The sequence below is a fragment of the Clupea harengus genome, chromosome 15, assembly GCF_900700415.2.
Source record: "Clupea harengus chromosome 15, Ch_v2.0.2, whole genome shotgun sequence".
NCBI classification, from domain to species: Eukaryota; Metazoa; Chordata; class Actinopteri; order Clupeiformes; family Clupeidae; genus Clupea; species Clupea harengus.
The window spans coordinates 24428616-24453772 of record NC_045166.1 but is presented as its reverse complement, the minus strand read 5'-3'; the positions used below and the strand labels follow the sequence as shown (position 1 = coordinate 24453772).

The following is a 25157-nucleotide window of genomic DNA, read 5'->3' as shown; positions in this document are numbered from 1 at the left end:
TTTGCATGGCACACCTTTCTCCCCCTGAAAACACACAACTGTTGGAGATCCAATTTGGTCCATAGTCAATGATGTTTCGAGTGTAACCATTTTACTGTCGCCTGGTACATTACCCAGGCAGGAAATCACAGTCGAGAATGAGACCGCAGCCCTGGAAGAAAGGGAAATTGCTGTTAAAAGATAATTGTGTCGCACAAAGCCTGCGCTGTTTAAAAGCTTCCATTTGAGTGTAGGTGTTGTACATTAACCTTCTGGAGTTGAGGAGCATGGATGTGAGATGTACTGTGTTTTAAAATAATAGGATGGTGTGTGTGTGTGTGTGTGTGTGTGTGTGTGTGTGTGTGTGTGTGTGTGTGTGTGTGTGTGTGTGTGTGTGTGTGTGTGTGAGTGTGTGTGTGTGTGTGTGTGTGCGTCCGTGTGTGTGTGTGTGTGTGTGTGTGTGTGTGTGTGTGTGTGTGTGCGTCCGTGTGCAAGGCACTACTGGCTGAAAACGACCGCCTTACCCACAGGTGCACTGACATTCAGTGCATATAAATCCGTGCCCTGCTGATGCAGCACCGTTATTCATTCATCATTATGTGAACTTTAAGACCCTAGAAGTTAACCCCCAGAGATGTTCATGACTACAGGAACACGGGAGTATACATGAAATGTAAGCTGCACACACATACACACACACACACACACACACACACACACACACACACACACACACACACACACACACACACACACACACACACACACACACACATCACACACATCACACACACATCACATTCTTCATACATACATAGAAGTGCATGAACACACACACACACACACACACACACACACACACCACTGTGGAGACCCCATGATGGAATTGCCTATGCGTGTGTGGTTGGGGGGGAGGGGGGTGGGAGCGGTGGAGCAGCAGGTAGTGTGTGCCCATTAGCCATGAAATATGAACGCCATTCTGACAGCGGCCTCCCCCATTTACACAGGACGCTCCCATAACTGGCTCGTACCTCCAGCACGGGCTTGGCCACAAATCAGCCGCCGGGCCTGAGCGAGCGGATAAATCCTCCCAGAAGACACAGGGCGCAGATTACTGCCGCCGACAAAAAGCCAAACATTAGGAAGGCCGTCGCACTCAAAGTCATCTTTTATTTATGTCTGACGGCGGGCCGACGTATGCCCCACAGAAGGCACTCTGCATCATAAGGCACACGAGGGAAAAAAAAATGTACGTTCTTCTAGAGGACTAATCTGGCATTGTGGCATTGCCCTTTGAGCCGAGACGTCTTTCATTGGTGCAATTCAGTCCTATTCAGTAACATCAGGGGTATCTCTCCATTTAAGACTCCTCCATCATGGCGATACACAAGGGCAAGGACACGCTAACGGTACAGAGGCATATTAAGGACGTGGTAAAAGAAGGGGGGGGGGGGGGGGGTTGTGGGTTAAAGAAGTCTTCTTAAAGAAATGCAAAAGAGTCGAAGAGAGAGAAAAAGGGGCAGAGAGGAAAAGATGAGAGAGAGAGAGAGACAGAGACAGAGCGAAATAATAGAGCAGAGGAAACGAGGTAGGAGACGGTAAATAGGTTCAAGCGCCCCAGCTCAAAGTGCGGGCGTCCTCATCCCTTTGGCCGCTTTTTTGTAATTCAAATTGTGGCGTCTGCAAAGGGGCAGATAAGCCAGAGTAGGGAGTCGATGCGGACCCTCAGATCGGAGCGCGCAGGTGGATTATGTGTAATGAAGGCAGCGGAAATAAATATCATTAGGGTCCTGTGGAATCCATCACAGCACACGACTACTAAACAATGAGCACGTTTGAACAACAGGCCCGACGCAGCGAGCGGGGACAAATTCAAGTTATTCCCTTACGGAAACTACAGTAACATTAAATAAACAAAACAATTTAAAAATGCTTGAGAATAACAACTTGGGGGCAGATTTTGTTTCAAAGACAGTTCGGTGTATTTACAGGTTGTCCTGTGTGACTTGTTCAAGGTTGCGGAGGAAAATTGGAGAATTCAATGTGAAAGATGGAAAACTGCAGGATAAGTATTCAGTGCTTGGTGGGGTGCTCAAAAGCATTAGCTGATAATAAAGACACTCCACAAACAAATTGCCCCAACAGGACGTGCAGTACAGTGGACATTCAAAACACTGCTGAATGACATTTAGAAGACAATGTGTTTTGCATTCCAGTCAACCACCACTATATTCATAGGTAGAGGCAGAAAATCTGTGCAATCATTCTGTCTGAGGTAACACATGGGATCACATGCTTTTTTTCCTTCTTCCTTTTTGGCATTTAAGAGACGAATGAACAAAGAAGGGGGTTGAGAGGAAGGGTGGGTGGTTGGCTGGCTGGCTACAGTCGATCTCCCAAATCTGCTTCACAAGTCATTTACATTTAAATAACATTTTCCTCACACATACAGCCCCCCGAATTTATAATGTTTGTCGGAGGGATCTGCCGCCTACCCGCCAAACAGCTCATTGTTTATACCACCGCGTGCGACTGGGCTAACAGTAGAACAAACATTAATCATGACTGCCTTTATCGCTTCTCCTGGACCAGCTCTCCACTGAGGTTGCATTCAGCCCCCGAGTCGAAGAGGCAAAACTAAGCTCTCCGTCTCCGAAAGCCCCACACCTCCTTGCCCTTCTAATGGTCCACATGTGGTATGAGCCACTCTATTATGGAAGAGGCGGGTCTGTTCCATCAGCCTAGAGGGTGTTTGGGGAAATAGTACAGCCCTCAGCGCAGGGGGTGGTCATTGCCCATGTCTGCTGGCAAGACGGTCCACTCCAAAATAATGGATTTATGGTCAAAGGCATGATGGCCCAAGAGAGAGCAGGGGCCCAGGAAAGCCATCTCTGCCATTTGAACTCACTACATATGAGTCGAGACCAGGCAAGATGGCATATCCCGCGAACAATACTGTTCATACTATTGGCTCGTAAATGTGAACGATAATTGTCTTTGCTATGATATAAAACACTTGTCAGACAAATCCTTAGTACTGCGTCATCTAATAGTCAGAGGCAAGGTAGGCAAACTGTTCTAAAAAGGTAGGCAAGCTGTGGTTTAGGAACTTAACATTATCCTAATAGCCATTTGTTTCCATGCTACAAACTACAAAAAAGTGCTTTTGAGGAGCATTTTCTCTTTGACAATGTAACTCATTACTTGAAGTCATGTTTCACATGAAGCATTAGCCAAATTGTTCAGGAAGGCTTCAGCAAACATAGCTTGGGCTAAATTCATTTATGAAAACAACTCTAAACCACTTACTCCCAAAAGCCAATATGCACCAGAGTAGCTCTAATGAAGGACAAACCCTTCTAATCAAATCCAAAATAAATATAATTTCTCTGATTAACTCAATTAGTGTTTCTGTTATCCTAAATTGCCTCAGATTATGAGAACAATTGACACTGTGTGTAAAATGCTTGTGTGTCTCTGTGTGTGTGTGTGTGTGTGTGTGTGACTCAGTTGCCCATGCTTACAAATAAATGCTAGCAAAATGAGGTGACTTTAGCAGGTCCCCTCTTAGACTGAAGGGGGTCGCGGCCAGGATCGCAAGTTGATTGGTGGTTGAGCCTGGAAAAGCTCTCCGTCTCCAAGACGATGGCGAAAGGGCAGCCACTTCAATTTAAAGAGGGCTACAGGTAAGCCCCTGTGCTCCGATGAATTAATCTAATGCCACTCCGCTCCGTGGACAGAAATGAACACAATCGCGCCGCTGATGTTCTCGCCGTGAGTCGGAGATATCGGAGGTGGTCACAGTGCCAAACGCGACAAAGTCGCCGGCAAAGAGCATCCAAAAAGTGACTCATCAAAACACGCATCAATCAAAACACACATTAGCACTACCTCCATTTCTCTGCTTTCTGTACTGACACTTGTTAGTGCTAACAGTGTCTTGCCTCGTTTCAACAAATAATGGCTTATTTGTCCATGTCCTTTCAAAGTCATAATGGACAGTTCTCAGAAGCTCCACACTAATGGAGGAGAGGACGCATCACGCGGAGGCCTCTCTCTCAAAGCTATGAAGGTCGCACAGTGTGCTTTGGTGCCAAAGAGATGCTCAATTCCGACGACACATTTTAAAGTGATGGAGCAGACCTCTTGTGAGGTGAGGTCGAGGAGAACAATAAATAAGACCTTCGACTGATGCAAGAAAGACAAGTTCAAGGTTCGGAGCGAGACTCACCACTGCACTCATACAACTGGGGCTTTCAATGACCGCTGTAGGTGGCTGGAGGGCATAGAACACAGAGGCAACCAAGAGAGGCTCGCAGCTTCTTTAGTATCTCGTCAACAAAGATGCAAAAATGCACGTGTGCGCGCACACACACACACACACACACACACACACACACACACACACACACACGTCCATGTTATATCAAGGGCGATAAATCCCCCCCCTCCAAGATTTCAGGGACACAATGAAAGGCAAACAATAAGCGTCCATTCCAAAGTTCAAAGGCATAATTTTTCTAAATGGCTCATTATCTTTAAAAGAAAAACCTAGAGAGAAGGAAAGGAGAGAGCCTACATAATCCATCTTAATTGATTTGAACAGTTGGCCTAAAACTTGCATGCGGTGCAGGCAGTGGGTGGACAGATTGGACAAATTCCTTCATTTTGTAAATGTTCTCATTTATCATGCTGAGGTGAAATCCTCCTTATTGTTGTACACTAAGCAAGTTTTTTTGTTTATTTGTTTTTGCATCATTGTATCTGAAACACACTGCAAACACAATGATAATTAATAACAATCCTCCATGCAGAGTCTGGGGAAAAAAAAACATAACAAAACAAACGAAAAAAACAAAGTACCAACGAAATACTGGAGGAGGAAAGGATAAGGCGATGCAGAAAAACGCTGGCTTAGATTCCCCTGAGTTTCAAGAGAGTAACTTATTTGTGGAGATTAAAATGATGAACTGAAGTGCACAAAAAACGAATTTACATAGTGAGAGAGAGAGAGAGAATGAAGGAGGAAAGAGAAAGTTTCCCTTGCAGCTTGTCTATCTGCAAACATCTTTTCACTATTGCCAAAAGCAGAATTGAGAGCAACATAATGTACATAGCACGGACTTTTGATAGTGATAGTGAACTTTCAGCTGTATACAAAAACTATTTATGTAGGCAAACATACCCTGGCAGAGATAGACAGAGTGAATGTGACTGAAAGAAAGAGAAAGCACACTTAAAAATAATGGTCTTGTTTGCAAAACTACTCCAGAATATATGTTACCTCCATATATGTAAACAGAGTAGCCATTGTGTTCTGCTACATGAGAGGAGGGGAGAACAGGATATGACTTCCCCTGCGCCAGTGTAAATATTACATCGGAGCATGTGTTTTTGTCCCCTGCGCCAGTTGTCAGAGTGTCGTAAAAAGTATTGCTTCTGATTCATCATCATTCAGACCCAAACCCAATTTCTCCTACTCCCATGTCGGGGGAGACCGAGAGATTGAGAGTAAGGGAGAGTGAGAGAGACCTGTTGAGAGAGAGAGAATGAAGGAGAGGGTGGAGGGAGGGTGGGGGGGGGGTAATGCCAGCTCTATACCATAGGAGGCCTCCTGAAAATCGCCTGAGGTGAGGAAAGTAATCTAGCGTCTCCCTGTCCCGATTCTTTACACCACGAGAGAGAGTCCTGCACATTATCAACTCATTTGGTAGTATAAGGGGCATCTCCCCCTTGCACCAGCAGAATATTTCCTTCAAAGCACAGACGTGTCAATATTTCAACAGGGACACTAATGCATGCATGTGCAGGATGCCGATACACGCTGCTAATTGGAAACGCTGCCAGCGCATAGCAGGCATGAAAAAAAAAAAATCGTTATTATTTCATTGAAGACTGGTCCATTTCTCGGGTTTTGTTTTCAATCAAAATAAGAATACATCCATAGAGTTAGCAACATGCTGGTGTAAGAATGTATGCGTAAGGATTTGCTTAAGCTTCTGAAAAGCTTGCTTCCGTTTGTTTCATCAGAAAATGTAATGGACCAGTGGAGTAAGTCCATGGAAGAACTGCATCGTGAGGATATCCAGTCTCTCTGTCATTATTGCAGTGGACTTAGCAACATTTCAAATATCAGACCTGCTGCTCCATGAGTACTAAAGTACTAAACAAGACGTAACTGATGAAATGTGAAATGGTGAAAATCTAGTTTAAGAATGTTAATACACAGTAGCCTGATTTATATTCACATATAATTCTGGTGAGGTAGTAAACACCATTTACCCACCTCCTATCCAAGAATCACAAGTCAAAACGGCCACAAGAAAGAGAGTGCGCGAAGAATTCCCCACAAAATCACTTATTGATGCAAATTTAAATTGCATTCAGAGTTATCCATTTGAAAGCAGGCTTCCCTTTGAAGAGATATGAACTGCCAGACTCCGCGAGCAACAGTCAAAAAATCATTACTAGATAAAGTGAGCCTCGTAATAGTATTTCTAGCTGTGGGGGACTGATCAAAACCAATAATCCTTGACTGAGAATTGATAAGTTGATGCACTGTGAGTGGAGGTTTGGGGGGATGGTGTGTGTGTGTGTGTGGTGGTGGTGAGGGGGGGGGGGGGGGGGGGGGTGCTGCGGGGGGTGTGGGGGGGGGCATGGGGGGGGGGGGGGGGTATTGTTGCGGTTGGTAGGGACGTTAAGAGAGGGGGGGGGGGGTGTTGTTGTTGTTGGTGGGGGACTGATGGTTCAATTTGCACTGGAGAGAAAAAGAATCAAACTGCGCCTTGCACAGACCCACGTGCTGTTATTTGCATGTTTAGGAAAAGACTTGACCCTGCAGCTTGAGCAAATGGATGCCAGCAATTAGCAGAGGAGGAGAGTTTTGCCCACTCCCATCTTCCTGGTGTATTATCAAGGTCCTGCAGGAATAGTGTGGTGTTTCTCAAGGGCCACAGCAAGGCTGAACTGTTGACCTCTCCTTTAGTCAGCCGTTCTATTTGTAAGCAAGATCACTTGGCCGCTTCAACACTTTAATTGAAATTGCTTAGGCATGATGAAAAAAAGAAAAAAGGAATCCATTGCAAATGCACACATGGACGAGGTCATCTAGCGAACAGCTCTTTCTGTGTAATCAGCACTATAACACGCCTCCCCACCCCTCTTCGATGCCGGTATTCACTTTGATAATTACAATGCTTGCCCGTAAAGAGCCTAAGCATTACAGGAGAGCACGCAAACAGTACTGTTAGCAGCTAGGACACAACCCCAATTTAGCCTTCTCTGTGAGCGGAGTCAAATGGAGAGCTAACATGAGGCACCTAATAACATTTGTTGGCCATGACGTGTCATTTCCTGCTAAATCTGGAAGCTTTTCAAGACTAAACCCTCTAAAATCTCTTGGTGTGTCACGAAGAACATGAACAACATGGAATAAGTATCCAAAAAGGTTCAAAGAAAGTAGTGGCAAGGGAGACAAGGTGCCGTTTAGAGTATTCTGTAGTTTAATTGCTTTCTGAACCGAGTTCAATCGAGATTACTACACGGTTTGTTTGGATATGTAAGACCATTAAGCCCAATGAGGTCCGTTTCAGATAGCAGGAGGCATTTGTTGGGGCCAGGAGTGAAGGGGTGAAGAGAGAGAGAGAGAGAGAGAGAGAGAGAGAGAGAGAGAGAGAGAGAGAGAGAGGAGGATGATGAGGTGGTGGTGCCTAAAAAAAAAAGCAAGTCTGCGGGCATATCAAGAGCAGCCGAGCGGCGGCATTAACTGCCTTCATTTTCTCAGCCTGTCATGCAGGAAAGCGATTCAGTGGCGGAGGACCCCAGATTAACATCCCCAACAACTTCCTCTCTCCACTCAACACGTTTCCTGACTCGGGAAGAAGCTGATCCCTTTCAGCACTCAGGGAGAAAGAAGAAGAAAAAAAAAAAAAAAAAAAAACTACTCGTCTCCCCTCAGTGCTAAACTTAGGCTAAGTGAGTGCCCTGTTCTGTTCGCCTCATCCCCTGCATTTTAAGCCCATGAGGAGAGGCTGCTGTCCACGAGGGAACCGTAGTGGAGGGAAGGTGTCTGAGGAGAAAAGTGAGGAAACGCTTAAGTTGAGTCTTTCAGGAGGATACGGACTGGCGGAAAATGAGAGAAACATCATGGCTCAGTGCTCATTCTAACTGACCTGACCTTCCGACGCAGAACCAGAGACTGAGATTCCCTCTCCCTCCCTCCCCCCAAAAATCCTGTCTGCACACCATGGCCTATTGCCAGTAATTTAGTTGAAGGCTTGCTTGATCTCATTTACTTTATACTTCATTTCCTCCCTTTTCCCTCCATTTTTAATGACCGTGAAGAGTAAATTTGTCTACACAGCATCTCTGACATTTTCACTTGAAGAAGCTCTCCTTTGGCCCGGCTGGGTTTCAGTGTGAAATGAGATTAAATGAAACCCAAAAGAAGAAGTTTGTGCTCTCGTGTGCTGCTCTTTAGTGATGAACACAACCAGTGCCTCTGAAGAAAAGGGGTCTCTCTGCTAACTAGGTTACCTTTCTCACTGGCAGCTGCCAGACCAGAAGTGCCAAGACGGCCAACAACAGTCTTACTTACACCTTCCTGAATATTTCAGACTCATCCGCTATCCAAATGTCCCTCTTAGAAAAATTTGCATCGCCGCGGCTAAATTTAACAAACATTGAGCGTGTGGTTTCACGTAACTGACCATATGGGGTTGTACGTCAGTGGCATACATAGATGGGTAGTTAAGACTTTATGGGGGAGTTTGAGTGCTCCGTGTCCAACGCTCTGAGGCAGTCGACTGCCCTGCGGGAGACGTGGGACAGGTGGAAGACAGGCTGTTGTGTGGCATCTGTTTAACGAGCGCGGGCACATGACAGAGGCCGAGGAGCATCACACGCCACTCGCACAGACGCTCATCAAGATGGACACCGAGCCAGATCGCATTTACTCCAAGGGCTACTGAGAGACACACACACACACAAGGGGAAGAGATGGTGATGTTCAGATGTACACGAGATCTTCATTGATGGTGGGAAAACCCATGGAGCAACTCATTACCCTTTTTTTTTTTTTTTTTTTTGCACGCTAGCGTCAAAATGGGAGATATCTGGTGCTATTTGTTTTCAAATTTCAATCCCTTGAAAGTGTGAGAAAAGAGATCAGTGTGTTACTTTATAGAAATGGCATGACATTTGTAGGAAATAAATTAGATGGCGAGGAGCGAACACGCAGGAAGGAGGAGGGGAAAATAATATAAATAACAAACAAACACAAAAGCCAGCTCCCGGGAGAAAGGGTGCCTGGAGCATTTTCATAATGCTCTTGCTCACCCTGCAAATCAGGGAAACGTGAGATTGACTTCACCTACCCTCGGCTTCTCTCTCTCTCTCTCCTCTCCACCCACTCGACTATGTCATTCATCGTACTTATTGTTTTGTTCTCCCCATGCCGCCATGGCACTGTGTGTGGGAGTAAACTGGAGGTGGCGGAGACAGAAAGGTTAAACAATGCGAAAGAAACTCGACTTGTGTGTGTGTGTGTGTGTGTGTGTGTGTGTGTGTGGTGTGTGTGTGTGTGTGTGTGTGTGTGTGTGTGTGTGTGTGTACCCTCTTCACCTCTTAACCCAGCACACTTCTCAGAGATTCATAACGAGGCTTAACATTCGTGGCCAGCATGGAGCCAGAGGATATCCTGTTTCCTCTGTTGTTTTACAAAGTCCTGCTTTGAGTTTCTTCGCCACACACTGATCATGAACACAATTTCTGCTGTACTGTATTGGGGGGGGGGAGCTGGAAGACTAAGGACTAAGGAAAGCATTCAGGGGGACGAAGAACAATCTTTGAGGTGATGCCATTAGCCTCACCCTTCCACCCTTTCTTTTGTAGCTTCCTATTCAAAATGACAAGCCTTGTCCACCACACGTCCTCCCTGTGTCTCGTACGCGGGCGTGCGATACAAATTCCCTGACCGCCTCAAACACGAACTAACAAAAAACGCGGCCGCTCTGACGGCAGACACATCAGAGCCTTGTGTTGACACAGCGTCCTGCTGTTCACGGCTTTAAACACCGCTCGGATGGAGCAGAGCCGAGACAGGGGGTTCTAACTTCAGAGAGCAACGAGTGCCGCAAACGGGCTTCGCGCAGCAGTAGCGGTGCAGTGAAACTAGGTGGGGCTATACCTATATTTGCTCATTTTATTGACACAGAGCAGGGCACAATCAAGCATAAATGGGATGAGTAATTAATGGGTGTGGCAAGTCATTCTTTTATCGGCCAATCATAATGATTCATACATACCTTAATCAATGTTTACACAGAGCTCAGGAATTGTTCTACAGTGGTGCAAACGAACTTTACGGTTGTGTACAGAGTGGGTTTACACCAGATGAGACAGAGGTTCTTAAGTGGGAGGTCCATGCCCGACATGAAATCCTTTTTGGGGCTGACAGAGGAAATGTATCGAAATATAAAACCTTTCTCTGTATTAAATGTGTGGTTTGTGTTTTATTTACCTTAATAACTAACAGGAATAAACAATTGTTCTGATAACTGGTCCTTCCTTTGATGCGCATGGCCCAGTCATCACCTCCAGCTGCTGGTACATACAGTTCAGCCTCCCTTTGCAGTGCTCCTGCTAATGCACCCAATGTTTTGCCATTCACAATCCATGCCAATATTGTGTAAAACACAACATGCCGCATGTGTCGCTAAGCCTAAAGCCGACCGGGATACCCTGACCACGGAGGCCAGGGGATGCTGGAAAGATCTAGTGGTGCAAAAGGCCAGCCCTGCTGTTACTTTTAAAGCTACAGGAAGGGGACTCGCACGACGGTGGTGTTTCTCAAAGTTGGGACCAGTTAGATGGGACCAGGGACCAGTTAGATGGGAACAGGGACCAATTAGATGGGAACAGCATCTGGGGATGAGTGGAAATATCTCTGGCAGTCCTGCTTGGTGAGGCCATTTTTATACATTTGTTAAAGTGGGACAGAGCATTTGAATGTGCTATATGGCGACGTTATTCACCTAAACCAATGGGGCTTTAGAGTCAGAGCCAGCCAGGGTTGCCGTGACTATTTCGGTACACCGTTTCTATACCAGCTTACCTACTTGCAAATAAATTGACACATTAATCATAGCAATGATCAAATGATTAAAATTCACAACTATCAATTAGAAATAGCACAGAAAGTATGGCAGTCTCTGCTTACGGGACAGCAATAGATTACAAAGTGAAGAAAAAAACACTATCTTTCATATCTAAAATGGAAAGACCAATGTAATGTGTCTGTGCTGGCATATCATTCACTCTGTCTGGGAAGATTATCAAATGATTTCCTGCATGACACGAAAGCGAGCTAGCTAGTGAGCAAACTGATGTTCCCTCCGACGTGAAGCCAAAGCCAAACCTGGCATCAGGGAGGGATGGGGAGAAAAAATAAACTGCTTTCAAATCCTATTGACAGCAAGGGAGAAATCACAAGACTGCAGCATCCCCCTTTGAATCTCAATCTGGGAATACAGCTGGCGTGTTCTCTCCGGAGCGTACACAGGCCTGGGAGTAGACAGAGACTGGTGTGTGTGTGTGTGTGTGTGTGTGTGTGTGTGTGTGTGTGTGTGTGTGTGTGTGTGTGTGTGTGTGTGTGTGTGTGTGTGTGTGTGTGTGTGTGTGAGAGAGAGAGAGAATGTGTGTAGCTTAAAAAAGCAATGCCCACGATAATGAAACACTGCATACATTCGCCGTCAGTCTTAATAAGCCATCCCCATCCACATATTCTCTCTCCTGAAGACAATCACTTCCCTACGTGCTTTCCCATACGAGTTGTGAATCTAGCCCGGCTGTGGCTCTTAGCGCCGATGCCATAGCAACCCTGCCGAGCGTGACTATCGCGCCACAGAAAAGAGGAGGGGGGGAAAAAGGAGAGAGTGGCGAAAGGAAAGAGGGCCAGGTCTTGGACAGCCACAGGCACTGTCATTACGGAGCCTCTGGGGCAAGTCCCCATGGGTTGTTTTTATTCCATCTTTATATAAATAACACACACACACACAAACATTAAATACATTGACAGTGACGCTAAGTGAGTGACAGTTACTTATTTATTTTCCTTGGCTTTATCCAATTATGTTTTTTTTTTTTTTTTTTTTTTTTTTTCTAAGAGGACTCCAGGCCATTATTTCTATGCTAATGTTCCTAAACGTTGAGAGAAAAAAAGAGAACGAGAGAGAGACAGAGGAGGAGTGGGAGAAAAGACAGGAGTGGGGAAAGAGATAATGGAAAGTAAAAAAAATGCAAATTGGAGCAGGAGAGTGACTCACCGGCACACTTGGTTCGGGTGATGAGGGGGGGGCCAGGTCTGCCGGTGCCGCCTTCCCCAGGACGGGTGAGCAGGACCCGGATCTCATACTCTGTGTCCGGGTCCAGGTGCCAGAGTTTGTAGTTAGGCGAGTTGACGGCGTGGGTCTCCGTCCAGCTCCCTGTTGTCATGCGGTACTCCACCTCTTTCAAGATGATCGGCCCGTCGCCGAAGATGGAGTTGGAATTGAGCTGGATCAGGAGGTATGTCGGCCCCACAGCAAGCAACTGAGGCGGCGCGATGGGCCTTGGGGGCTCTGAGAGATGAAGAGACAGAGTGAGGATTATTTATATACCCGAGCTGAAACAACAACAGAAAGAACAGCCGAAAAAACTGCCAAACTGCCAAATCTGCAGGTAGTTGCGACACCTCACCCAAACATTTTAACAGCCTTCAACTCTTAACCTCAACTCTTACGTTTAGTACAGAAAAACATTTCATACACTTACTATTGTGATGCTATATTATAAAAAAAAAAATATATATATATATATGAAAGCCTTGTGATTTAGTCTTGTGTGATATTCCACCTGGGAGAAGCATTTATGCCAATGAATAATTAATGGCGACAGATCTGTGCTACTGTTGTACCCCAAGCAAACTCTCTTCAGTCTGTGCAACAAGTTACAGAGGAGAAACGGCACTTAATTGGTCCCCAGCTATAACCGGAGTGCCAAAGCACTACACTGCTTCAGTCTATCCAGATGGTTCCTGGGGCTGTCTGGAGGTGTTTGGACGCTGCAGCAGTCACAGTCTTGGCAAGACAGACCACCGAGCATCAAAAAACACACACACACTGCTTGGATATCACCAAACACAATGAAAGGTGTTGATGCATGTTCTCCATGATCAGCGAATACTTGGAAGGAGTCATTTATCATCATCCTTCCTGTTAAACTGACTCGTTCTTTATAGCTGTTAAGATGTTTTTCAACGTGATTTCTTTTTTTTTTTTTCAACAGTTTTTCAAAACGGCTGCTGAACAAGCACAAGCACACGATGAAGGCAGCTCTTTAAACACAACTCTTCCCCTTCCCCCTTCCCCCTTCCCCCCCCCCCCCCCCCCCCCCTTGGCAGCAGCCTTTGAACACTTTAACATGCAGCGATGACTGGAGCTAGACTGAGTAGGACGAGTGGCGTGTTCAGATGGGAAGGCTGTGGTGTCGGCACGGTGGGCAGGCGCATCCTCCTTCCCACTCCAGATGGCTGCTGGCCGATCCCCATTTGTCGCGGCTAATTAAACAGGTTAGTGCGGCGGGGCTCACACATTGCCGGCACGTGGAGTGGGATAGGGGAGGGGGGTGGGTTGTGCGGTGTGGGTTGATCTGACTTTCCGCCTTGATATGTGGTATCGCAACGTGTGCCGAAACTCAAGATCTCGCACGAGCCAGCATTTCGGCTCTCGCAAAACACATTAGTCCGGGGTGCATTTCCTGAGAGCGCCGTTTCAACAACGACCATTGTTCAACGCTACAGAGATGTGATTGCCTCTCTTGATGCTTTTAGTCCTGATTAGCCTGCAGTCACCTGGTGAGGGTGCTTGTAAGACGGGTCCACTCTCCGGTGAGGGCCCCCTCCTCACCTGCCACAACCACAAGCCAGGTGCTAGGGAGACGTTACACACCAGCTCCCGATGTGGCGCTTTAAAATGACATAACCCATCTAATGATGAGACCAAACAGTGCCGTGGACCCGTGACTGGTTAGACTGCATCTATTAAAATGTGATCCACCCCCCTTTTTATCTTCAAGAGGAGTTGTTTGCAAGCAAACAAAAGCACAACATAGGATTTCAGTTCATTTGTCAAAAGTGATTACTTATCTGGCACTGTTATCTTGCGTAATAGGTGGTGCATAGAGATCCGAATTAGAGCAAATGAAAGTAAAATCAGTTGCTGGGCTTGTTTGCTTAACATTTCCCCCTGGGCGAATGTGTCACTGCAGTAACCTGGTGACAAGGCTTGGAACTTGGGCTGTGAGCTGCTGAGCAGTAGATTGTGAGAAAAAAAAGAAATAAAAAAAAAAGACACAAAAGGAGGAAATAAAACCGTCCAATCCCATGTGGTTAGGATGTAACCCCTGCCGGGTGTATCCATTACTTTTTGATTAAGGTCCCTTTTTCTTAATTTCTAGGACTCGAATTTCTGCCATTACTCTTATCAGTGTTTCATGAGATGCACGGCACTGAGCTGTTCTCCAAATTACACTCGAAAATGTGATTTTTCCTTCCCACTCTAATTTAATAATGCCTCTTACAAATTAACAAACGCGCAGCACTGCTCCAATATTGCAGCGTGAATCCAGACACAAATGTCCGTGTGGAGCGAGGAGCAGGGGGCTTTCATCATCCCCTCAGACTTAGCAATATCACAAGCAAAATGGATCATTTTATTCTAAATTGATTTTAATTAGTGCAAAGAGATGTGGGGAAATCATTTGGGCAACAGAAATTTGTGTCCTAAGCTGTTGATTTTATTTTTCTCAAACTGTCAATATGTTGAATCATCCAACAGGAAAACAAACAAATGAATCCTCAAACCAATGTCAGCTAGAAAAATGCTCACCAATCTTGATGATTGAGACTGATAGTAATATTTCCTGCTGTGAGATGTTTATGGTCACACTACAACTTAACCCCAATGTTGAATATCCACTGTTCCGTCAGGAATAGGAGCACAGCTCTTCCATAGTCCGGAATACGAGCACAGCTCTCCCATAGTCAGGAATAGGAGCACAGCTCTACCATAGTGAGGAATAGGAGCACAGCTCTACCATAGTCAGGAATAGGAGCACAGCTCTACCATAGTCAGGAATAGGAGCACAGCTCTGCCATAGTCAGGAATAGGAGCACAGCTCTACCAGTCAGGAATAGGAGCACAGCTCTTCCATAGTCAGGAATAGGAGCACAGCTCTGCCATAATGAGGAATAGGAGCACAGCTCTAACAGTCAGGAATAGGAGCACAGCTCTGCCATAGTCAGGAATAGGAGCACAGCTCTACCATAGTCCACTAGGCTACTGGGCCACACAAAGGCATTTGCTTCTCTCTGCTAATAGAAACGCCTACTGAATGAGAGAGTGTAATAGGTAAAAGCAAATCTGAAATGGTGGTTCACGAACATTCCCCCAGGGAATGTGTTCAATATCCATGCATATTTAAATCCACCGTGTCTCACAATAATGTGTGGGGCCTTATTTTTCTCTTGTTTTTGAGCTCTCCCTACCTACTACCAGGTACCACACACACACACACACACACACACACACACACACACACACACACACACACACACACACACACCACACACACACACACACACACACACACACACACACACGAAAAGGCATTATGAAGGAAGATGATTGGTGTGCAGGGACAAAATAGGCTGTTTAATTTGTGCCTGTACCTGTAGGCGAGGCTTGTTCATCCCCTTTCATTAGAGCAGGCACCGTCACAAGCAGCAGAGAGTGCGCACGCGGCAGAGAGGCGCGGCGGCAGTGGCACATGACGTCCAGGAGGGCCAGCCACTGTCAGCCTTAAATTGCTTCCTCTCCGCACCCGCGCAAATTTGCGCAGCGATTAAAAAAAAAAAAAAAAAAAAAACTCGCGGCCAAGAGCAAAGTGGAAAGAAGAGGTGGAGGAGGAGGAGAGGAGGAGGGGAGGAGGGGAAAGGGAAAGACAAGAAAGCGCAACTGGCAAAGGCAGCGGTGGAGGAAAAAGACGGAACAGGGGTAGTGGGCAGATGTATGCGTTTAGCACTCAATAATAGAGCCAGGGGGGATATGAGGTGGAGGGGGTATAAGAGGATGACAGCAAGAGACTTGGCTCTGTACATGTAGAGAGAGTGAGCCTGGCAGGAGAGAGAGAGAGAGAGAGAGAGGGAGGGGGAGAGAGAGAGAGAGCGAGAGAGGGAGAGAGAGAGCGAGGGAGAGAGAGAGCGAGAGAGAGAGAGAGAGAGAGAGAGAGAGAGGGAGGGGAGAGAGAGAGAGAGAGAGAGAGAGAGAGAGAGAGAGAGAGAGGGAGGGAGAGCGAGAGAGAGAGAGAGAGAGAGAGAGAGAGAGCGAGAGAGTGGCCGTTGAATGAATCTTTCATCATCTGGTATTATTGCTTCTTCTAGGCAGCCCATCCATCATGCGGGGGCTGACAGGCAGGGATGATGGTGCCGAGGCCCCCGCCTTACTGCTCCTTGAACCTCGTCTCATCCATCTCGCGCATCCTTCACCGGGCAGCCACGCTAAACATCCGCCGTGACGGTGCACAACTTACCACCACCAGCCTTGTCGCCACTGCCCATACCCCCGCACACACACACATACCCGTCCTTCCACACACACACATCCCCTTCCCTTCACACACACACACCTCCAGTCATGATAGTAATTGATTTCCGTGTATTGCCAATGCAATGGCCAGTGTCTCCGGGAGCAGCTCCTAGCACTTCACTCTGAGAGGCAGGGGCTTGATCAGGGTGGGGGGCTTAGGGATGTAAGGAGGGAGAGCAAGAGACGGAGAAGAGAGAACGAAAGACAGCATGAATGAGGGATTTAAGTAAGTGTAAGTGTGTGTGTGTGTGTGTGTGTGTGTGTGTGTGTGTGTGTGTGTGTGTGTGTGTGTGTGTGTGTGTGTGTGTGTGTGTGTGTGTGTGTGTGAGTGTGAGAGAGCTAGAGAGTGAGAGAGAGAGAATGAAAAGAGAGATAAGACAACAGAGAGGAATAGATTAAGAGAAGGATGGCACTGAGGGGAAGGAGAGATGGCCGGTTGGGGAAGGGAACCCATGACTCTATAGCATCTGCCTATATATATATTTATTTTTAAAGTTTATTTCCCAACTTAATGACGAGGCCCCTGAGGGTAGGCGATGACCAGGCAGAGACTGGCCTTGCAGCGCGAGCGAGCGCAGCATTTTTCCAGCTGACTGATGATGCCACTGGCCACAGAGGGCCCATCACTTCCTCCACCCCTGTCCACCTCAGTTTATATCCAGAGCGCTTCACTCCGTTAGCGACCACAACCAGCAAGGTGACACAATCAGTCCACCACTATTACACAGATCATATATGCATATATGTGTTATTTATAAACATACTGTATATACTGCATGCAAAGGTGTGGAATAAAATATAGATATGGTATAGATATACCGCTATGCGAACACATCATTTGGGTCCGGAGACTAAACAGTGGATGTGATGGTTCAACCGCCATAAGAGAGCGGCCGTGCAAGACACAGCCGCCACGAAGCCACTCTGACCCGTCCATGCGCTACGAGGCAGCGTACTTGCGAGTCGACACAATCATCATTCCACCGCTATCAAACACACACAGTGGTTAAGCATCATGTGTTAACCGCCAAACATAAACACATAGCCAGTTCAAAAGCTATTTGGAGTTCAATCCAGGTAAAATTACACACTGGAACAGAAGAAAATGAGCCTCAAAGACAGGAGAGGGGAGGGGAAGGAGGGGTATACAAAAAAAAAAAAAAAAACCTTTGAGAGGCATGACAGCAACCTACTTTCCAATTCCTATGATTTCAAATGAAGGTGGGGGGGGGGGGGGGGGGTCTGTGTTGACAATTCTTTTCCTTTTTTCATTCGCTCCTTTCCTTTCTTGCCACCACTCCCCCCCCCACCTTACACCCTGCCCCCCCCCCCCCCCCCCGTTCCAACACACATGCATTCTAAAATTCTTTTCCCTCCTCATCATTACCAGGCAACGTCAGCCATTTGGGCTTCATCAGAGTTTAACAATCCCTCTTTGAGCTCCAGGTTGTCAAGCGGTGGGCTTTCGTCAGCCGGGGAAGAGCTGCCAGCCCAGGCATTTCTAATCCACTTTTAAGCAAATATTTCCCAACCCTGCTCTCGGCAGCGGCTGACAGGCGCCTGGGCAACCAATCAGGCGACTTGTTTGTGGCAGAGTGGCACGGTAGCCTCGGTGCTCCAGGGGGCTCACCGGGAGAGATGACAAGCATGCAATCGGCAGTCATTAAGGCACAGAGAGGAGACACACACACACACACACACACACACACACACACACACACACACACACACACACACACACATATATGACATTAATAACATTAGTATAGAATATGAACTTCTACATAGATAACAATCACATATTCTCACACCCACACACCAAAACATCCCAAACACACAATGTAGCCTCTATCTCTAAAACCCGTTTCATGCTTCATCACAACCACAAAAAATGGCGGACAAAACAACAAGAAGAGTCAGTAACGTACACAAACACAAACACAAATGCAGATCGTACCCATGCAGACAAACGCTCACCCACACACACATATATATACACACACACACATCTCTATACACTCCAGACAGGAACTAGATGGGGGTGGAATCTGACTTACTAACTCCGCAACCATCTCTGTAATCATTGTCACGACTTCCAAATTTGATGAAACTCGGCCATAGCCGCAGTGGCAGCACAGCTTCTCGGACGCCGTGATGGAAATGGTAGCGGACGTGACACTCTAACTCTAAGTTTAGACATTGTGATCTATGAAATGATGTCTCCGAAAAACCCAAAGCAATCTACCGAGTGACTTCCTTTCACAATAACTGGAGAGGTAGCTTCCAGCCTCTTCCCTTGACTACGGTTGTAAAGTTAGACTCCAAAACAATTCAAACTCCAATTCAAGGCTTTTTCATCATCGTAATGCAACGCATGTGACTGTTGAAGGATGACTTGAAACAATTTTTTAATTAAAACAAATGCGGAACGAAACTGTGTGACATATACGAGCTTGTTTTCCCTCTGAGCGCCTTGTCAATACAGATCTGTTTGAATGGCAGCCATCATTTCTCATCAAGGCACCGGGAGAGCCTCGCAAACAAACCACATGACAAACCCCGGCTCTGTTCAGTGTGTGTGTGCCGCTGCACAGCCGTGGCTGCAGGACACATAGATCAATACTCCTTCACCAAAACGGATTTGCAATTGGAATTTCTATTTGTTACAAAGAGGACCAAAACAGCCAGGAGCGGACACTGTCACCTCCTGTTTGCGAGAGCAGCCGCTAATAAACTGCTTGCCTTGGGTCATAAGCGACAATGGGCAACTCCGTGCCAGCTCTCATTAACGGCTACCCGTATCAATGGCCCAAAAATTTCCTTTAAAATTACCATCTTTTGTATCCTTGTAGCGGGATGTCAGCTTTCAAGCGGCAGTGAGATATCGGACCTGTCAGTGCAGTTAATATTCAACTTACTTCTAACACCAGGGTTCTCTCGCCCTCTGGCCTGTGCTAACAATAAGATTTGTTTTACAGTCATTCAGATAAACAAGAAACTGCTGAGGCCCTGCCCACCCCTCCCCCTCACCCCATCCCCCTCTCTTCGTTTGAAGAAGAGAGAGGGAGAGAGTGTGCAGAGAGAGGGGAGGGGGGGGGAGGAAGAGAAGGGGGGAAAGAGAGTGCAGAAAGACTCTGCATTAATTCAGTAGCTGGCGAGGGATATGCAAAGCTATTCAGTGAAGGCCCCTCGATTCAGAGGTATCTGTTAACACTGGGCTGGGTGGCATAGAGCCGTGCTCTCTCTCCAGTGACCCCATTTGAGCAGAATTTACACAAACACATTTCACGTATCACAACATGAAGCGCCTCGGTCCCCGCGTCCCCTTGGCAAATCTGATTTAAATATAATTTGTGCAATGTTACAGGAATTTGAATAAACAGATGCTGGCTGTAGCTGATATTGTTAAAACAGGGCTCAGGCCTCAAACTAATGAAGTGCACATATAACGGGAAAGCATTATAAGCCTGCACCCCCTTTTGAAAGACCTTCAAAAATGTTCACAATCACAATATATTGCTAGAATAATACCAGTAGATGTGAACGCACCTCTGACTATAAGGCCGGCAAAGTTGGACACTCCCGAACCTCTCTCCGACTGGGTCACACAACGATACAGATCTTGATCATGATTGGTCACTTCCTTCAGCCTGAAGGAAGCCGCGAATCTGCGATTGCTGATGGACTTTGTCTCTGCGACGGGAATGTCATCACCATTCCTTCTCTGTAGGAAAAAAAAAAAAGAAAAACGTTTTATTAATTTATTGTCATTTCATCTAGCATTCATTTCATTGCTTTACCATGACATCTCCGTGACATTGATTCAGAAAGTTCATTTCTACCCCAGAATGAACTGCCATCCACCCAAACCCACCGCTGTCATTGCTAATTACCGTCAGCGAGGCGTGTTCCAAAGTGTAAACACACATTCTAGCAGCAGTCAATCCATTACCCATTTAGCGATGTCACTTCTCCTTACGTTTCAGCGCAGTCAACACCTTCAGACAAGCTCTAGACTGACTGTAGTGTCTTTTACATCTTCACCTACTCATCTGTCTCAACAGGAAAGGTCACATCGCCTGTCTCGGTTTGCCTTGCACCCATGCATGACAGAAGCTCTCACTGTCTCCCTCGCTCACTTGCTCTCGGAGCCTGTCCGATCAACAATTCAGAGCAGGAATACGCACGCCTATGTCCGCACACACACACACACACACACACACACACACACACACACACACACACACACGTGTGCCCAAACACACACATTACACACACATCACTCACACACCAACGTGGACTTACACACACGGGCATGTGTACCCAAACACACACACACACTAACACACACACGGGCATGTGTGCCCAAACACACACATTACACACACACATCACTCACACACACACCAACGTGGACTTACACACACAGGCAGACACACGGGCATGTGTACCCTAACACACACACACACACACACTAACACACACACACACACACACACACACACACACACTCACACACAGATATCATTAGGAGGATAGATGGAAGGGGATATCCACAGCCTATCCTTAATGAGCAAGGAGACATGACTGAGGAACATGAAGGAGGAGGAAAGAAAAGGGAATGATGTGGCTCCGCTGCTCTGCCCTCCTGCCCTGCCCTCCTGCCCTGCCCCCGTCAATGGCCACCCACCTGTAGCCACAGCTTGTTCTTCACGTCTCGGACGGTGGCGATACACTGGAACGTGGCGTTCTGCCCGGCGTTGACCTCCACGTCGCCCAAACGCAGGAAGTGAGGAGATCGGTCTGTAGGGAGGAGAGGATGAATGCTTCAGTCATGGAAGATCTGACAAAACTATTTTATCAATACAGTCCCAAGTAAATGTCTCCTCTGGACATTCTTTACGTAATTGAAAACATACAACAAAAAAAGCAACTAGTAACAGGATAATGTGAATGTGACCTTACACAATGTGGCTTGGGTGCTAAGCCAAAACCGCTAACAAGGGCAAAGGTCACACATACTGCACAAAGGTTGTCAAAGCAACCACTGTTTCATCTATATTGAGCCACGGGCTATTTCAAAACAATGGACCACTCCCAGACGCCACCTCAGCAGTGCTGTTGTCCATTTAAATAATTCAAAAGGTGTTTACATGGTTGAATTACAAGTTGTTAAACATTCAGCTCCGACACAAAAACAAGCTGTCTAAAGCTTTCAAACCAACATACTTGACTGGCTTTCACCGAGTTAGACCTAAGGCCAGTGGGAAAAGGGGGAATTGTTTTTGCAAGAATTGAGACAAAATAACAAAAAAATAAATACCCAGAGGTTATAACTGAGGATATTTAACAGCCAATTCTGGACTGCCAAATTATTCATGGCGATTTGGCTAGAATACTATCCAGATGCCCTGTTGTATTCTGGACAGTGGCCAGGAGTAATTGAGCTCCCATTACTAGCTGAAACAGTCCCTAAAAAAAGAACACAAAAAAAAAAAAAAAAAAAAACCCTAAACTTTCTCTGAACTGTGCTGGACCCGCAGACAGACTGTGGTGAAGTAGATCAAAGCTGATTGCTTGCTTTGCGGTCTTGTAGAAACGCCCTGCAAAAACTCCCTCATTATATTTAATTCACGGCCCATGCGAGCCGTATAAGGACACCGTCCCTGAGCACGATCCGAACACGGTGCCGAGGCTCGAGCTTTGTGATGACACCACCAATTTATAAATACGTGGCCTGCGAGTTTGTCGACGAACGTCTCCCATTAGACATCAATTATCCAACCGAGTTTCGACTTTGAGGAAAATTCCGCCTGTAGATGTTTTTATTTAATTAGTGTACGGCATTATTTTGAATGTCTGTTTAATTGTTTCCTTTTAACCCCTGACGCATTTTGAAAATGACTGCCCTGTGGGTAATCCCACAAGTGAGCGTAAGTACGCTGGCAGAAAATCAGATTGGTGATATTTATACGCAGACACACAAACGCTGGGAATTCACAATGACGGTCTCGTACACGGCACGTCAGATCAAAGAAGGTTCAGAGAACATGGGGAAGACTAAGACTTCATGTTAAAAAAAGTGCGAAATGCTCCTGCAGGCTCACTGTGTCTAGAGTAAAACACTCAAAGACACATCAGCTTTGGAGATGTAATGTTGTGAGACCGCTGCTCAGATGTACTGTTGTGTTGGGGGGCCTAGTGTAGAGAGAGGGAGACAGAGACAGAGAGAGAGAGAGAGAGAGAGAGAGAGAGAGAGAGAGAGAGAGAGAGAGAGAGAGAAGAAGAAGAAGAAGAAGAAGAAGAAAAAGAGAGAGAGAGAGAGAGAGAGAGAGGCAGATAGAGAGAGAAGTGTTGTCGAGTTCATTATCACAAGAGGAATGGGCGGACTGGGAGGCGTTTTGCTGGAAAGCTCAAGGATCCGTCTCTCTCTCTCTCTCTGTGTTTCTCTCCTCTCCGTCCCTCCCTCCCTATCTTCCTCTTTGTCTCTCTCTCTCTCTCTCTCTCTCTCTCTCTCTCTCTCTCTTTCCCCCCCTTCCTCTTTACCTCTCCTCCGCTTCAGAAGACAAGAGCAGAAGACTCTCAACGACTCTCGGGTGGAAAAATGATAACTCAGGCCTGCTGAATAAAAAAAAAAAAAACTGCTGCAGTGTTACCGGAGCTTAAATCAACAAGCATGATCATTTGGACCTTGAGGAGAGACGGGGCCAAAATGATGTCCCCAGCAGGGCCACCAATGCCTCCCCACCTCCACAGGGGAAATACATCCCCACAGGCCACACAGACACAGGCACTTTTTTTCCCCCCTAATGGCGTAGGAGGGCCTTGGGGCAGTGTCATCCCTTGAAATGTCTCTAGTATATGCTTTTCCATCTGCTCCTTAAGGATCCACTCTTTTGCAACCCAGGGTGACGAGGAGAAGGTCCTTGTGTACAAAACACATCACATTCAAAATGATATTTTCGAGGGGGCCATTGAGTAGTGGATGTACATAATGGGAGCAGCAACAAGCTGCAGCAAGTTTTACCCACGCAACTGCTAGTTCTGCCTAGACTAAGTCAATATGTATCTGCGGTGCAGACAGAGTGATAAAGAGAGGTGGTGGGGGGGGGGGGGGGGGGGGGGGGGGGGGGTGGAGGAGAGAGACAGAGACCTTGTCACCAGTTGCTAAAGCACACAAGGTCCCTAAACAATTGATTTTTATCCTCCCATACAATTGAGTGTCACAACTAATCATGGCGAGCGTGGCTGTAAAGGTTTATTGCATTGTTCGGAGGGATTACAGTCTTGAGTTAAGATCCGTCTTCAAGGCAATTAAAGACACCCATCCCCCTGGAGGCTGCAGCCATTAATTGGGATACCTTTCCATTATTTCATGTAATCCCTTTAGCCTTTACGACTCTCACCGCAGCCCTCCAACAAAGCCCATGTCGAGGCAAGAGGCCTCGACGGCCTCGACAGCCAAAGCCTCCTTCTGTGGTTTTGTCAAACATCGCACGGCCCCTGCCAACACCACCACCACCACCAATCCCTAAGGAGTCACCTGTTGCTAGGCTATGATGACTGCTTTGACAGATCATTTGTGAAGGGCCCACTTGGAAGCACCCCTCAGGCGAATAATGGGTCGTTACGTGTCGGGGTGAACAAAGTTTCCGTCTGATTAAAGATCTCCATCCTCAAGATCAAGACGTCACAGCGCCACTGCTACTGCTCGCCTTGCTGCCATAAAACCCTACAGGTTATTTGATCATTTCAGAGAATCCACACAATGGATCTCATTGGTCCGAACTGGCAATAGGGGAGACCAATGATCAATGAAGTTGGCACAAGCCATTAAGGAACTCTTAGTGATTTGATGACTAAGGATGACACGTCTGCGTCTCACTCTTTTTAAGTCTGTCGTCCCTTCATTTAGCCATTTGCTAATTAATTTAGCACTCTGGAGCACAGCGGCAACTCTCCCATCGCTATCTCCTCCCCACAACACTCTGTTCCTCTTTGCCCTCACCTCTCACCCCCCCACCACCACCCTTCCAAATACACACCCTCCCATACACTCACCTCCTGTCTCCCCAGCAACGCCAGTGTCACCTTCCTACTTATCTTCATTTGCACAGCACTGAGGAAATCATCAGCGGCAATGCAGGCGCACAGGGTAATTACTGCCGTTGTAATTACTTACCACATGGATAGCTCAAAACCTGGATGTCATCAATCGCAATGAAGCCCGTCTTCCCATCCGAGACCTCCGCCTCAAATATGACCTGCAAAACAGAGAGAGAGAATGATTGAGAGACAGGCGTGTGTGTGTGTGTGTGTGTGTGTGTGTGTGTGTGTGTGTGTGTGTGTGTGTGTGTGTGTGTGTGTGTGTGTGTGTGTGTGAGAGAGTGTGAGAGAAACACAGACGGGGGTTGGGGAGTGTTTACTCCTGTTCAGTCCCAAGCGCAAGTCCCACAAATTGACTGCCACAATGGCCATAGTCACAGTCGTCAGACC

At 46.7% G+C, this 25157-nt stretch overlaps 1 protein-coding gene across 12 annotated transcripts in view; it reads right to left on the bottom strand.

Annotated features, from left to right (window-relative positions):
• Positions 1–25157, bottom strand: part of ptprk (protein tyrosine phosphatase receptor type K) — a 196381-nt gene that overhangs the window by 54744 nt on the left and 116480 nt on the right. For all 12 annotated transcript variants that reach the window (XM_031581318.2, XM_031581317.2, XM_031581322.2 and 9 more), the window contains 4 exons: positions 24844–24925; positions 21352–21464; positions 20211–20385; positions 12303–12596 (listed from right to left, as the gene is read on the bottom strand). In XM_031581318.2, the coding sequence (XP_031437178.1) occupies positions 12303–12596; positions 20211–20385; positions 21352–21464; positions 24844–24925 (664 nt within the window). The remainder of the gene's footprint in view (positions 1–12302; positions 12597–20210; positions 20386–21351; positions 21465–24843; positions 24926–25157) is intronic.